At 37.7% G+C, this 16,751-nt stretch overlaps 1 protein-coding gene across 4 annotated transcripts in view; it reads left to right on the top strand.

Moving 5' to 3' along the window:
• LOC306989708 (uncharacterized protein) overlaps positions 1 to 16,751 on the top strand; it is a 66,905-nt gene that overhangs the window by 46,530 nt on the left and 3,624 nt on the right. Inside the window, exons 1-11 of one of the 4 annotated variants that reach the window (XM_079595632.1) lie at positions 1,654 to 1,715; positions 1,887 to 1,947; positions 2,030 to 2,056; positions 10,529 to 10,930; positions 11,082 to 11,468; positions 11,544 to 11,615; positions 12,162 to 12,554; positions 12,703 to 13,086; positions 13,170 to 13,247; positions 13,883 to 13,957; positions 14,042 to 14,226. In XM_079595632.1, the coding sequence (XP_079451758.1) occupies positions 1,902 to 1,947; positions 2,030 to 2,056; positions 10,529 to 10,930; positions 11,082 to 11,468; positions 11,544 to 11,615; positions 12,162 to 12,554; positions 12,703 to 13,086; positions 13,170 to 13,247; positions 13,883 to 13,957; positions 14,042 to 14,226 (2,049 nt within the window). In that variant the 5' untranslated portion in view covers positions 1,654 to 1,715; positions 1,887 to 1,901. Of the gene's footprint in view, positions 1 to 1,653; positions 1,716 to 1,877; positions 1,948 to 2,029; positions 2,057 to 10,528; positions 10,931 to 11,081; positions 11,469 to 11,543; positions 11,616 to 12,161; positions 12,555 to 12,702; positions 13,087 to 13,166; positions 13,248 to 13,882; positions 13,958 to 14,041; positions 14,227 to 16,751 lie in introns of those variants that run through there. The other 3 variants (XM_079595629.1, XM_079595630.1, XM_079595631.1) reach the window with 3 other exon arrangements.

A 16,751-nucleotide genomic window follows, 5' to 3' on the forward strand; every position in this document is an offset into this window, starting at 1 on the left:
TAGATATATTATATTCAACTGCTATTTATTTACAGATACAACATTTACACTCAATTTAAAGCTGAAATGTTTGTAGTTTTCATAATCACAGCAAATATATTAAAACATACAATTAACAACAAATAGGCTCTTCTCTAGCGTTTTATTACCTAACAAGCGAATTGTGAACACTGGATAACTTTCCTCTGGTAAATTCAAAAGTGATATTGTTCACTTGCTGTTTATTGACGTCTTTCCGCGGATGAAACAGATTGAGAGATTACATGAGTCATGATCTTTTTACAGTCTATGGTCATGATACAGATTTAGGTCAATTGTATCTATCAACATACCTTCTGATATTCATGTTTTTCTCGATATAATTTCTATTAAAATGGAAGAAAAGATTGAGGCGCTACAGCGATCTGTCACGTCACATTTAAAGGGATAGTTCACTTTGAAATAAAATTTTGGTGTGTTTTATCTTACCTGAAGTGCATCCAAGATGTCGGTGTCTTTGTCTCCGCAGTAGTTTCAATTTTGATATTTTTAGGTCAAACCGTTCTTGTCTGTCAGTCATATAATGCAGGTATATAGGCACTGTCTCCAAAAGCATGCAGAGAAAAGTCCAAATAAAAAAATTCCCCATCGTAAGTGCACATTGATGGCCTAAGACACGAAACAAGCGGTTTGTGTGATAAAACGAACAGTATTTAAATCGTTTTTATCTCTTTTACACAACAACGTCCATCTGATCTGTTTACTTAGTCTGCGCAAGCGACCTTAGAGCGCCGGAAGTGATCTCTCTCGCGCATGTACGTCACTCATTGTTTACACCAGAGCCTATGCACAGAACAGAGATTGTAGGACGGCTAATAGAAATGGTACTAGTTTGTGCTTATCCGGGATGTTTAAACCGGTGTAAAAAAAAATTTTACGTAAGCTCGCGCAAACTCATCCGAGAGACCACTTCCGGAGCCTTCCGGCGCGCTACGGCGCTTGCGTAGGTGACACCTACATCTTGGATGCACTTCAGGTAAGCTAAAACATACCAACATTTAATTTCAAAGTGAACTATCCCTTTAAGAGCGTCAAAACGGCATTTTTGTAGCCCTCTCTTCCAGTTCTTCCAGTTTTCCAGTCTAACAAAACCATGAGAAAAAGGTGAATAAAGACAGTCAATGTTCAGAAATGATTTATTATTATTATGTTTTGAACATGTTTGTCAAACTCAAAATTTAGTTTATTTTTAATTATTAAAAAATGCAATTATTTTATATAAAAATGTTAATAATTGTATTTTATTGAGAAAATATTTTCGTTTATCTTGTATATTTTTTATTAGATCAGATTTTAAGCTATCATATGGTCATGTTACAATGTACCCCAACTATGGGTCATGTTGTCACATTTCACTTCCATTCTTTCGGGGCAAATCAAGAAAAAAGTATACACCGTATTAATGAAACAAAACCGCATAATTGTACTAGACGTATGAAATTAATGCGGGAAAAAATAAATACCCTGAACCCTAAGTATGTTTACACAAACTGAGAAAGTAAAAAAAGCCTATATGCCCCTATATGCAAAGTAGGCTATTTGTTTACACACTTCACATGAAAAATGACAAACCAGTTCTGCTTACAACGCTCCACCCAGTTGTTAATAAAAAATACAGCTGCGAGAGCTGTAGTTCAGCACTACTGTTTTGTGCTTCTGGTTGAGTTTGGCTGCAGGTAAGGTTATTTCTCTGCATTTTCTCCTCATTTGATCGAATCCCCCTGAATGCCATTGGCATTTGATCGATCTAAATTGATATTAATTTTTATTGAATTTTTTACAAATATGCACAATAAACAGAGTAACAGTAACAAAAGAAATACATATTTTTTGTTGTGTGTGTGCAGGAGCCGTTCGTCACAATGAGGTTTCTGATCTCACTGTGTGTGTCGCTGCTGCTGATTAATGGTGAGTGTTGTATAATCTGTCATGTATAATGACTGAATATTTACTCAATAATTAATAATGCCTATATTGTGTATTTTGACAGGTGAAATAAGCATTGGACAAACAACAGGTACAATAATTCTTTCACGTCATCTAATCTTCAATTCATCCTTTTTCCATCCTTTGTTTTCCATTAAAAATGTAGAAATTAAAGAAATGTAGTATGAATAATTGTTGTAGTGAAAGAGTCTGTCATACTTTATCTGTCTAGAACGTACACATTTTTGGATGTCATTCTGTAGCCTTCATTTTTTTAATCATAATATACTCTTAATTAAAGTTATGTATATGTGCCAATCATCCCTTCTCACACTTTCTGTGAGTGATGTCAGACATTACATGGCGAATGTTCTCTATATTTCATTTGTTTTTGCTGAGCAAACCAAGCTTTCTCTATTGGGCAGACATTTCGACCACCTGAGCAAAACATCCTATATCAGATCTGTACAGTACACGTAATGTTTTGCATACAAGCCAATGTTTCAGTTATTTGAGCAAACATTAAAATGCTATGTTAACACTGCCATTCTTTACCATGAAACTCTATAGAAAAAAACTCATGCAGAACATTTCGATTTGTCCTTGTCCTTTATATTAAGTGGCCCTAATACCTGTGAACTTACATGGTAACTACATGTGTACATAGTATGTAACTACAGTGTAAGTACACATTGGTACATAGTATCTACAGCTGTAACATTTGCGTAACTACACATATGTAACAACCCTCAGAATGGTATGTGTAAGTACAAATGTGTAACAGGACATTGGTAACAACATTTTTTCACTTCAGTAAGTACACATGTGTAACAGTAATTGTGTAACTACATTTTGTAACAACAATATGTAGCCTATTTGTTGTTCCACTTCCACATGCAGTTTTAGATACTGCAGTTACCAGTTGGAATACATGTATTTATGACTGGCAGGACTAATGTTGAATTACAACTAAAGTTTCACCTTGTCATACTAGTGTTACATGGTAACTCCTCAGGAACTGTCCACTTAATATAAAGTGTAATTGTTAAGGTAATTGTTGTGTACATCAGTGTCGTTACATGATAATTCCATAGGAACTGTCCACTTGTTGGAAATTAAATACATTTATACCCAAACTGGTAACTGCAGTATCTAAGACTGTGGATAGGCTACATGTAATAGGCTACATATTGTTGTTACAAAATGTAGTTACATAATTCCTGTTACACATGTGTACTTACTAATGTAAAAAAAGTGTTGTTACCAATGTCCTGTTACACATTTGTACTTACACATACCATTAAGTGGGTTGTTACATACGTGTAGTTACACTAATAATACAGTTGTAGATACTATGTACCAATGTGTACTTACACTGTAGTTACATACTATGTACACATGTAGTTACCATGTAAGTTCACAGGTATTAGGGCCACTTAATATAAAGTGGGACCAAAAAAGGTGTATTTTTGCACACATTTTGTATGTATGCAAATTGTATAATATCCAAGTAATATCCAAGACACACATTTCTAGTATTTGTGTAGTTAATTATCATATTGCATTTTCAGTAATACAATTTCTCTCCCCAAATTTGTCACTACCGAAACACAATCATAAATAATTTAAGAAGGCTTATATTGACCTATTAATATTTTGTTTACACCTACCTTGTAAATATATTTTTTGCTATTTAAAAAAAAAAAGTTTACATGGTAAATCAATAACAATTAAAATTTTAACAATATTTCAAGTGTAATTTATGATTTGTTGTATTTTGAATCCAATCTTTCTTTGTAAAAGGCATTAAGTTAATCATACTAATTTCAAAGTTAAGGATTCATTATGAATATACATTGAACCAAACACTATAATAACATCTTAGTCGACAAAACATGCATGTTTCGGTCGTGACGCCACATTTTCAGTAGTGACAGTAATGTTTTTGTAGCGATCACATTACAGAATTTTAACTCGCATACTAAAACACTCAAAAGCACTGAGACTAATGATTTGCATAAATTTCCTCCAAACAAATGATTATGTGTTCCCTTTTGTCACTGGCAAAACAATGATGACATGTTTCGGTCATGATTGTTTCGGAGATAGCTTAACTCAAAGATACTAACCAGCACATGATTAACTAGCGCAGTTCTGAAAAGTTCTACAAACGCTAAAACTAAATTTGAAAGTGCTCAAATGAGCGTAAGAAGAGGTGTGTGTGTGAATGTGTGTGCGCAACAGGATAGTGGGAAGCAAAGAGAAGATGACCTGACTCCTGCCAGGTCTCTGCATGTTACTGTCTTTCCGTGTGGCTGAGTAAATTAAAGGAGAACTCCGGCGCAAAATGAACCTTTGGTCTAATTACACATTGTTACCTAGTCAACCGTTATCTGAGATTTGTTTTCATGATTATCAAATGTAAATAGTTGTATCTCTAAAAACAGTTTAGCCTATAACGCTAGCATAACGCTAGTATATTGGGCATAGAGTAATGACAAATACAAATCGCTTGTTAATACCACTAACAAGGCTCAAAATAGCCCCACACTAACACGGTAGCATAATGAGGGTCCCTACATGCAAACCGAAGCATTGAGAACTTTGTCAGTGTCCAGACAGTTTAATAAGAAGATATTTTATACATACAGTCAACTTCGCGTATACAGGCAGAAGCCATCTTTGAAAAACAGACTCTATCAGTCGATCTACGAACGCCGATCCAAGTGCGCTGAACTGTGTAGAATCTCATATGGTGCATTTAATGTATCACGCACGCCAATTGCATAATCAGTTCAAAGATAATAGATACAAACATCAAATGCTCTGGCATAAAGAGAGAGGATGCAAATCCTTTGGCATTATAAAATACATGATGTGAAGTGCTTTGCTTACACTTCGCATCACAGGTTGGTCTGGGTTACAGAATCGCCCCCAAGCCTTTTGCTACATTTCATTATATAGACAGAACTCTCTTTTACAAACAAACAAAGGTTACACCTTTTGAGAGCAGAAGACCATTTGCCCTCCAGTCACACCCTTCTGTGTGCAAGGTATTTCTAAACTCTTACAGTACCTTTTGTTTACTTCTTTGGAAATTAGACATTTGTCGCACTGAGACATTTCAAATGAAACCAAACATTTATGAAACTGTATGATAATTGTTCACATTTAAACATATAGATGTTATGTAAATTTCAGGTGATCTCAGCATGAGAGAGAGAGAGAGAGAGAGTTGCATAAATGTTTGAGAGAGAGAGAGAGAGAGGGAGAGAGAGAGAGAGGGAGAGAGGGAGAGAGAGAGAGAGAGGGGGGGGGGGAGAGAGAGAGAGAGAGAGAGAGAGTTGCATAAATGTTTGAGAGGGAGAGAGAGAGAGAGAGAGGGAGAGAGGGAGAGAGAGAGAGAGGGGGGGGGAGAGAGAGAGAGAGAGAGAGAGAGAGGGGGGGAGAGAGAGAGAGAGAGAGAGAGAGGGAGAGAGGGAGAGAGGGAGAGAGGGAGAGAGAGGGAGAGAGAGAGAGAGTTGCATAAATGTTTGAGAGAGAGAGAGAGAGAGAGAGAGAGAGGGAGAGAGAGAGAGAGAGGGGGGGGAGAGAGGGAGAGAGAGAGAGAGGGAGAGAGAGAGAGAGAGAGAGAGAGAGAGAGAGAGAGAGAGAGAGGGGGGGGTGGGGGAAGAGGGAAATAGAAGTATTCTGAGGTTCAAATGTTCATTTCCAGAAAGGTCCTTTGTCTTCTCAGGGAGTGGTTGCTTCTCAACCAGACTGCCCAATTTCTCAATTCTTACACTCTTTAATGTATTAATGCATTTTGCATGACAGAAAAGGTGGTAAAAAATATGAAAATCACAATTATTCTAATCTCTACGGTAATAGCAACTTGACTGTGGATTTGGATTTTGCCTCGAGTTCTCAGCAGTCGCTCATAATAACAAGTCGTCTCGTAACACATCAATGTTTTTTAAATTAGATGAAACAAAATAATAATACAGAGATTAAAGTAAAGTTGTGGTAGAAATGACATCCAAACGGTATATTTCGAGAGCCATAAAAGTAAATATGTGTTCTGACTGCTGAAATTTAAAATAAAATTCTAGCCATGTATTTTTCATATATTATTTGTATTTTATTTATTTGTGTTGTATGTACGTTATCTATTTAGTCGGGGGAAAAAAGAACTCACTTGCACTCTCTCTATATATTTGCTTATAATATTAATATGAGAGTATTAACATTAAAAAGGAATTAAACGACAAAAAAAAAATCAGGGGTTAAATAAACAACCCAATTTACTGGGTAAAGTTAGCACAGCATGTGTTCTGTATATTCACCCAGAACAACCCAAATCAGGTTCTCCTTTAACAAGTGTTTTTTAGAGTGTGTTTAAATATTTTACATATAAATATAACCAATTTTTCTTAAATATATACATGATTGTGTGTGTTTTTATATATATAAATAATTATACACAGTACACACACATATATTATATAAACACAAACTTTTATTTTGGATGCGATTAATCTTTTGACAGCCCTAGTGTTTTCTTGTCAAGTTGCTATGATAGTTTTTACACCAGTGCATGGAGCACAGTGCAATGATCTTGCCTAGGGGCCCTACAACCCCACGGGCCGGCCCTGCCTGATGGACTTGTTCTTTTGTGTTTTTGCAAATTAGGCAGGAGCATAGTCAAAAGATAAGATTTGGTCGTTCCTCTTTAGATAACAACTTTTCATTTGTGGGAAGCAAGACATTCTGCGTATTTTCATCTACTCCAAAGCATTAAAGACCCCTTGTGGTGAATTTTTTTTTGTTGTTGTTGTTGTTGTTGTTGTTTATATGTCTTTGGTGTTTTTAATATGCTTTTCACGAGTTCCTGTGCCCATATAATCTATAAGATAATAAGGTTAATCATATTTGGCTTGCTGTCCGCAATGGAGTGGGACTACTGGTTTCACTTTATTTGGATGGTCCCTTTAACACAGTTTGTTGTCTATAAGTAACATTGCCCCTTCATGTCTACTAACTATCATTAGAGTGTTAGTAGAGCATTAGTAGACTGGTAGGGTTAGAATAAGTTGGCATGTAGTTGCAAAGTTACTTATAGTCAGTAGAGTGTCTGTTGGAGGAGCATCACAAGTTAGCAGAATGTTCAAAAGGGACCATCAAAATAAAGTGTTACTGGACTACTGGTGCTTTGATGATGAGAATGGCAGCAATATGCCTAAATGATGTTGGTGGAATTGGGGAGGTGAAGGGATGTTAAAACAGCGGATGCCAGAACAAGGTGAGCGGCTGCTTACATGCTCCGGTGGTTAATTGAAAGATTAGATGGGTTCACTCCTCCCAAAATTACGTTGTGAACTTCACAAGACAAACCATGTGTAAATTCATTGCTGAGTATTTTCTTCTTAGTCAAGTCACCTTCATTTACATAGCGCTTTTAACAATATAGATTGTTTCAAAGCAGCTTTACAGTGCTAATAGGAAATGAAAGTAACAGAGATTGTTTTGGCTTTACAGCAGCTCTAGAATAAAGTTATTATCCACAGTTATTGATTCACCCCCGTCATAAAGATCATTAGTTATTAACTTAGGGGCCGCTAACACGACACCGTTCTAACAGAAAACAGAAAACCCTTAATGCTCTCTGGCCGCTCATTTGCACAAAACAGTGCCTGGTGGCTAGAGAATGCAAACCATGAAATAGCGTGTAATGATTGTTACGTATTTAAAATAAATATGTATGTTGAATGTTTTACACTTAATACACATAATATTGAAATTATTTGATGTGTTCTTGTGTTCAAATTCTTGACAGTCATTTTATGCGTTTTCTTGTCAAGTTACTATGATAGTTTTTACACCAGTGCATGGGGCCAATTTTAATGATCTTGGCTAGGGCCCCTACAACCCCACGGGCCGACACTGCCTGATGGACTTGTTCTTTTGTTTTTTTGCAAATTAGGCAGAAGCATAGTCAAAATATAAGATTTGGTCGTTCCTCTTTAGATAGCAAATTTTCATTTGTGGGAAGCAAGACAATCTGCATATTTTCATCTACTCCAAAGCATTACATTTTTTTTAATGTTGTTTATATGTCTTTGTGGTGTTTTTAATATGCTTTTCACGATCCCATATAATCTATAAGATACCGCAATAAGGTTAATCATATTTGGCTTGTTGTCCGCAATGGAGGGGCTCAAGGAAGCAGCTTAAACTCGAGCTTAGATGTACCCCCAGTGGGACTATTAGTGCTTGGATGATGAGTATGGTAGCAATATGCCTAAATTATGTTGGTGGAGTTGGGAAGGTGGAGGGAACATTGAATTATAGAAGTCTATAATGTGTTATGTGTATGCTAGATCAAAGAGATGTATTTTTAGTCTAGATTTGAACTGACAGAGTGTGTCTGCTTCCCGGACAATGTTAGGAAGACTGTTCCAAAGTTTTGGTGCTAAATAGGAAAAGGATCTACCGCCAGCAGTCGATTTTGATATTCCAGGTATTATCAACTGGCCATAATTTTGAGATCGCAATAGACGTGAAGGACTATAATGCGTTAAGAGCTCGCTCAAGTACTGCGGAGCTAAACCATTTAGTGCTTTGTAAGTAATCAGAAATATTTTAAAATGTATACGATGTTTAATAGGCAGCCAATGCAGTGTTGACAGACCGGGGCTAATATGGTCATACTTCCTGGTTCTGGTAAGAACTCGAGCTGCTGCGTTTTGGACCAGCTGTAGTTTGTTTGTTAAGCGTGCAGGGCAACCACCCAGTAGAGCATTACAATAATCTAGCCTTGAGGTCATGAACGCATTAACTAATTGTTCATTGAGAGCATATGATGTTATTTAGATATATTTTTCAAGATGGAAAAATGCGGTTTTACAGATACTAGACACGTGACTTTCAAATGAAAGATTAATAATAATAATAATTCATTACATTTATATAGCGCTTTTCTGGACACTCAAAGCGCTTTACATAGAAGGGGGGAATCTCTTCAACCACCACCAATGTGCTGCATCACCTGGATGATGCGACGGCAGCCATATTGCGCCAGAACGCCCACCACACACCAGCTTTACTGGTGGAGAGGAGACAGTGATGAAGCCAATTAGTATATATAGGAGGATGATTAGGAGGCCATGATGGACAGAGGCCAAGGGGCAAATTTGGCCAGGATGCCGGGGTTACACCCCTACTCTTTCGAAAGACATCCTGGGATTTTTAATGACCACAGAGAGTCTGGACCTCGGTTTAACGTCTCATCCGAAGGACGGTTTCAAAGAGCTCACCCAGGTTCCACCCGAAGACGAAGACTTAAAGGAGAACTCCAGCGCAAAATGAACCTTTGGTCTAATTACACATTGTTACCTACTCAACCGTTATCTGAGATTTGTTTTCATGATTATCGAATGTAAATAGTTTTATCTCTAAAAACAGTTTAGCCTATAACGCTAGTATAACGCTAGTATATGGGGCATAGAGTAATGACAAATACAAATCGCTTGTTAATACCACTAACAAGGCTCAAAATAGCCCCACACTAACACGGTAGCATAATGAGGGTCCCTACCTTCAAACCGAAGCATTGAGAACTTTGACAGTGTCCAGACAGTTTAATAAGAAGATATTTTATACATACAGTCAACTTCACGTATGCAAGCAGAAGCCATCTTTGAAAAACAGACTCGATCAGTCGATCAACGAAACGCCGATCTAAATGCGCTGAACCATATGAGATTCTACACAGTTCAGCGCATTTGGATCGGCGTTTCGTTGATCGACTGATCGAGTCTGTTTTTCAAAGTAACAATGTGTAATTAGACCAAAGGTTCATTTTGCGCTGGAGTTCTCCTTTAACAGAGCAGCCATCAAGTGTTAGACAGTACTCTAGCTTATTACGTGAGGAAGTTTTTTTGTCCAATAATTAGAATCTCAGTTTTTTCAGAATTAAGTAGTAGGCATCTAGTCATCCAGTTTTTTATATCAGCTATGCATTCCGTTAATTTTGTGAATTGGTAAGTTTCGTCAGGGCGTGAAGAAATATAGAGCTGAGAAAACGAATGCCATTCATCTCATCTTTATCATAAGTTCTCTGGAAAACCCTCTGGTGTATATGCAGGATAATGAAATGGTAATGATCAACAGGTAAAATAGGCGGAATGACAGGTGGTATGATACATGATTGACAGCAGAACAGTAACACCAGACTTCACCTGCTGGTCAGAGCAGGAACAGCAAAACCTAAAAAACATCTAAAGATGATAGTAGATGTGATGGCTATAATCACGTTTTTCCAGCAAACACACAATAACTAAAATAATTCCTTACTTTCGCTTTATCATAAGCATTTTCTTTTAAGGTGTATTCAAACACTTTAGAGATTTTAATATTTAGTATATACTTGCTCTACAATTGTTTTTTTTTTTAAATGCTGTACTGCACAAAATGCAGGTACTGTACAAACCAGCAAGAAAAAGGAAAATACAGAGGAAAAAAAAATCACTTTTTGTAGTGCAGAGAATGAGTCTTGTCTGTCTGTGTGTCTTAATTCTCTCAGAACCTACAACTTCCAGCTCTGATCCATGCTATGATTATAACACTCTTGATGAATCCTGGAGAGATATACGGCAAAAGCGATATCAGTACTATGGATATGATGACACTCTTGTTGAATGGAGTGGCTGGTATCGGCTGTATCTGAATGGAGAAAGTGCCCAGATGTCTGAGTGGTGTGTGAGTAATGTGGGATGTGGTGGAGAAACTGGACTGCATCTCAACGGTTCTCATCCAACACTTGAGGATGGAGTGGTGACCCGTGAAGTCGTGGGAACTTATTGGAACGGTGATTGTGGCAGCTTCAGATCTAATTCCATCCGAGTCAAAGCCTGTCCAGGAGATTATTACATCTATGAATTTGTCAAACCCATCATATCAGCTCCAGGGCCGATGTACTGTGCAGGTACAATTTTAAAACTAAATTAACTGCTTGCTTGTCCTATATAAGGTAACAAGGATGCTGGAGCCTATCCCAGTTACTCTGTAGTCAGGGCTAAAACTAAATTGTCAGCATTTTAACATTATTTTACAAAGATCTCTTTTGTCCATGACAGTTGCTTTCCAAAGCATCAGTGATCCCTGCTACCACTATGAGTCTCTGGATCGTCCCTGGAGAGCCAACAATGAAAGCGGAGATAGCATCTGTGATGAATCCTTCTCCTGGAATGGCTGGTACCGGCTTTTCTACTATGGAATGGACATCCGGATGTCAGAGACCTGTGTTAGTTCATACACCTGTAATACAAAAGTCAATCTGTGGCTCAATGGTCCTCACCCTCAGATAGAGGATGGAGTGGTGACCAGGGAGGTCTGTGGTGGTTATCATTTGGGAGGCTGCTGTGATTACAAGACAAAACCCATCCGAGTGAAAGCGTGTCCAGGCAATTACTATATCTATGAACTTGTGAATCCACAATTTGGGTGTTCGGGATACTGCACAGGTACTGTGATTTTCCCAGAGACCTTAAAAGCTTTCAAAATGATTTCATTCATGGTTTGAATTTCCTTCTTTATAGATGTCAGCACTATTTCACAGGCCTTTTTCACTACGGGTCAAGATATAATCTCTAGATCCAACATCACATTGAGTAAGTTGTATATAGTATATATAATTTCATATATTATATTTGACTGCCCTGACACCATTGGATGAGAACTGACTGAGCTGGACGATGACATCGCTGTTTTCTGCAGAACTGCTTTAGATTAAAGGAACACATTTAATAATTTATGATCTTTGCAACGGATCTGAATCGACACTGAACTGAGTTCAGATAAACAATGACACTATTTTTTTCTAGAGCTGCTTTACAGCTGAAATTAATGTCTGAAAATATATATTTTTTGCAATATTGAATAATTTTCCTGCCTTAAAACAATCTGTATTGCATAAAGCGCAATATTACTTAATATATATGAGTACAATATAAAAAAAATATCCATAATTTTATTTTTTTGTAATGACTCTGCTCTACAGTTTAAAATTGCACCTTTTATGCATTAACTTGTACTATGTATCATACAGTCATGTCATGTAAAGTACAAATGGTTAAAAATACATTATGATTATTAATATATTTGACTATAAAATTAGGCCTCACAAAGGTCCTTGTTTTGATCTCTCACTAACACAGATTATGACCCATGCGATAACTACAGCATACTCGACAACTACTGGAGAGGCACAATCATTTACTGGTATACAAATGGATATGTAACTAGACATGATGACACTCGTGTAGAATGGGACGGCTGGTATCGACTCTTCATTAATGGATCAAGTGCTCAGATGCCTGAGTGGTGTGTGTCTTACATGTCATGTGGAGGTTATAGTTCTCTGTATCTTGGTGGCTCTCATCCTCGGCTAGAAGATGGAGTTGTTACTCGTGAAATTTACGGCTCCCGTGATTATCAGTGCAGTCGCTACAGATCCGACCCAATCCAAGTCAAAGCTTGTCCTGGAAATTATTATGTCTACAAATTTACCAGACCAACTCTTTCAATCCCAGATCCTGTATATTGTGCAGGTATATACATCTTTTTATTTGACATGTTTATCATGAATTGTATTGTAGATTTTCACATGATTACGTGCAAACCTGTTAAAGTTTATCTTCTACTTGGATGCATTTAATCTTCAGTATATAATGCTCTCTTTCATATTTTTCTTAATAGTATCTTTCACCACCCCAAGTGTCGACCCCTGCTACAGCTATACCAGTCTGGATCAGCCTTGGAGAGCCACTGACCATCATAACTTAGGCATGTGTGATAATAATGTGGACTGGAATGGCTGGTACAGGCTGTTCAACAACGGACAAAAAGCTCAGATGCCAGAATCATGTGTAAATCAGTACACCTGTGGCACTAGTGACCCACTGTGGCTCAACGGCCCTCACCCACAGCTGGAAGATGGAGTGGTCACCCGTCAGGTCTGTGTCTCATCATGGAATGGCTGCTGTACTTACAAATCCCACCCTATAAGAGTCAAAGCCTGTCCAGGAAATTACCATGTTTATGAGTTTGTCAAGCCAATATTTTGCGGAGCTTACTGTTTAGGTAGGGAAGCATTTACTCGTATGCATTTCAGTAATTTATAAAAAAAAAAGATTGATGTTGATATATAATGTTCCTAATAGCAGAATACACAAACCAGTCCATCCCATTGGCGTCTACAACAACAATCTTACCCACAGAATCCATTACTCCACCAATCACTGGTAAAGTATTGTCTTGACTCCTTTATAAACCCTCCCTTTGTTGACCCATTACACAAAGGTATAGACAGTCATAGTAAAATTGAAAGGGCCCATATTATGCTATTTTAAATGTTCCTGAGTTTGTTTTAGGGGTCTCGTATAATAGGTTTACATGCTTTGGTAATGTACAGTAACAGTTTGTAACAGAGTGTAACATCTGTTAGAGGGTTTGAAGTCTGCCCAGATGAAAACAGAAAAACAGGAGGCAAACAAACTGGTAGTCCCATGAGTCTTTTATAGGTGGTTCACACAATAAGCACATCTATCTATCTATCTATCTATCTATCTATCTATCTATCTATCTATCTATCTATCTATCTATCTATCTATCTATCTATCTATCTATCTATCTATCTATCTATCTATCTATCTATCTATCTATCTATCTATCTATCTATCTATCTATCTATCTATCTATCATTCTTTTTTTCATTGTAAAATAAATTTGGTTTCACTGTTAATAGTAAGCAAGCAACTTTCTAGCATTGTAATTAGGGATTAATACAGTTTTATCTCATCTCATCTCTCTCAGATGCTACTGGGACATGACTCAGTGTGTCTTTGTGTTAAATTTCATCTATCTGTGCTTCTCTTAGATGCAAGAGATCGCTATTCTGAGCTCTTGTGTAAAAAGGACCATCACACACCACAACCAAATTCTGACTTTTTTGGTTGGTATCATTCCCCATCAAAATGTGAAATATACGTTTTTTTTTTTCAATCAATAATAATCTTTATTTGTATTTCTCTCTCAGATGTCTCAGAAACCTGTGGAAGCAGCTCTGGCTCCATATCTGTGTCTCGCTGTCAGCTCTTTGAGGCTGGTTTTCCAGCTGATGTCTTACACCTCAATGATCCCAGCTGCAAAGGAACGGTCCGGAATGGCAGAGTGGAATTCCTCTTTGATAACGATGAACACATCTGTGGTACAAATCTTGTGGTAGGTTTAACTATGTATGATCTATTCAAATACAGGCTGGTCAGAATTATTTGCCCCCTTATGATCAAAGATGGCTGTAAAAAATAAATCTGCATTGTTAATCCTTTTGATATATATACTATATATTTTTTTTTTGTTGCAAATATCTAACATTTCATTGAAGTAAAATAATTGAAAGTAGGGGGAAATCACATTATGAAATAAATGTTTTTCTCCAAAACACGTTGGGAACAATTATTGGCACCCTTTTATACATTTTTTTTAAACCTCCTTTTTCCAAGATAACAGCTCTGAGTTTTCTCCTATAATGCCTGATGAGTTTGGAGAACATCTGACAAGAGATCAGATACTATTCCTCCATGTAGAATCTCTCCAGATCCTTCAGATTCCCAGATCCATGTTGGCGCTTCTTCTCTTCAGTTCAGCCCACTCATTTTCTATAGGGTTCAGGTCAGGGACTGGGATGGCCAATGCAGATGCTTGGTTTTGTGCTCAGTGACCCATTTTATTTTTTTGTTTTGATGTTTGTTTTTGGATCAATGTCCTGTTGGAAGATTCAAACATGGCCCATTATAAGATTTCTAGCAGAGGTTGTCAGGTTTTGATTTTTTATCTGTTGGTACTTGATCAAATCCATGATATCATGTATCTGAACAAGATGTCCAGGACATCTGGCAGAAAATTAGGCCCACAGCATTAAAGATACAGCAGAGTATTTCATTTTACACATGGGGTACTTTTTTTATCCATGTGTGCACCAAACCCATCTTAAGTGTTTGCTACCAAAAAAATAATAATATTTTGTACAGCCATCTTTGATCATACTTACCTTGACCTGACCATTTGGGTAATGTCTATGAGACTTTGCGAAGTCTGTAGGGAAGTCTGCAAGGGTACTGAAGAATCAATCTGTAACAACCATAGGAAGGGCCCAAACAGACTTTCCTAGAAACTTACCAAATTCTCAGAGAGATTCAGTGGGGAAGGGTGAAAAACACCATGCCTCAAAAGAGACTGGAAATGTTTTTTTTTCATTTACATTTAGAAGATTTAGCAGACTCTATTGTCCAAAACGACTTCCAAATGAGAAATTTTGTTCAATTTATTGAGGAAAGGTGTGTCATGCGTTAGTCTTGGCTTGTTAAAAACCACTCTTGCTGCAGCATTCTGGATCAGTTGCAGAGGTTTGACAGTTCATGCTGGAAGACCTGCCAATACAACTTTACAATAGTCCAGTCTGGATAGAACAAAAGCTTGGACAAGGAGTTGTATTGCATGCTCCGATAGATGTTGTATAAGGCTAATCTGCAGGACCGAGCAGTTGTGGTCTGAAGTTTAACTGATTATCAATCACAACTCTAAGGTTGTGGACAATAATGGACATTATGGTTATGGTTGATTAACCTAGCTGAATCGAGAAGTTGTTATGACGTTTTGAGTTAGCTGAGACCACATGTAGCCTGTCTTCGCAAGGTTGAGTTAAAGGTGTTGGTCCTTCATCAGGCAAGACATGTCTGTCAGACAGACCAAGATGTGAACAACTACCATCGGATCATCTGGCTTGAATGAGTTGTGTGTCATCATTGGAATAAACATTTTTCTGAATGACAGATCCTAGTTATGACATGTAGATGGAGAAGAGAAGTGGTCCAAGCACTTAGCCCTGAGGCACCCCATTAGCTAGATGTTGTGACTTAGACACCTCACCTCACCCCTCCACAACACCCTGAAGGACCTACCTTAAAGAGGTAAGACTTGAACCTTTGAAGCGTGGTTCCTGAGATGCCCTTCATCAGGAGGGTTGACATGAAAATCTGGTGGTTATCTGTGCCAACAGCAGCAGACAGATCCAGCAACATGAGTACTGAGGATTTGGAGCTTCAATTGACAAGGGGTGTGTCAAGGGGTGTGTGAAAAAGTGAAGTTAGTGGAGAGGGCTGCAGGTGTGGTAGTGTCCTCTGGTCTGATCCAGGTCTCAGTCAGGGCCAAGAGGTTGATACCTGAATGACTAGAAATAGATTCACATAGTGAAGACAGGTCACAAAAAAAGAAGAAAAAAAAAAGAAGTTGTATATAAGAGGAAGGAAAAAAGAGCAATAATTAAGTGCCTTGTCTGTGTCCTTGCTTGGTGGACTCGCACAGGCAGACTCGCTGGTCTTTACACACTCCGGTCTTCACACCGGAGGGCTGCCACATCCGCTGCCATGGCATACTAATCAATTATATACTTGCCTGATATGTTGTTATTGAATTCAGCTGGTCACAGCTTTGTATTAAACAGAGCGAAACTGAAAATACACGCAACATGGCAAGAGAACATACTTGACTTCAGCACGTAAATTCACCAAGGTAAACACAGTAAACAAAACAGTGTTTCCTAGCAACGACAACTGCAATAAAATCAAATGAGAAAAGAAACAAATACACATACCGGATGTTGTCCACTGTTGCTTGACTGCTTCTCCTGTGCCCACATTCTCCACCATTAATGTCACCTACCATTATTTTACTTGACTGGTGCAACT

The sequence above is a fragment of the Phoxinus phoxinus genome (assembly GCF_949152265.1).
Source record: "Phoxinus phoxinus genome assembly, chromosome: 21".
Taxonomy (NCBI): Eukaryota; Metazoa; Chordata; class Actinopteri; order Cypriniformes; family Leuciscidae; genus Phoxinus; species Phoxinus phoxinus.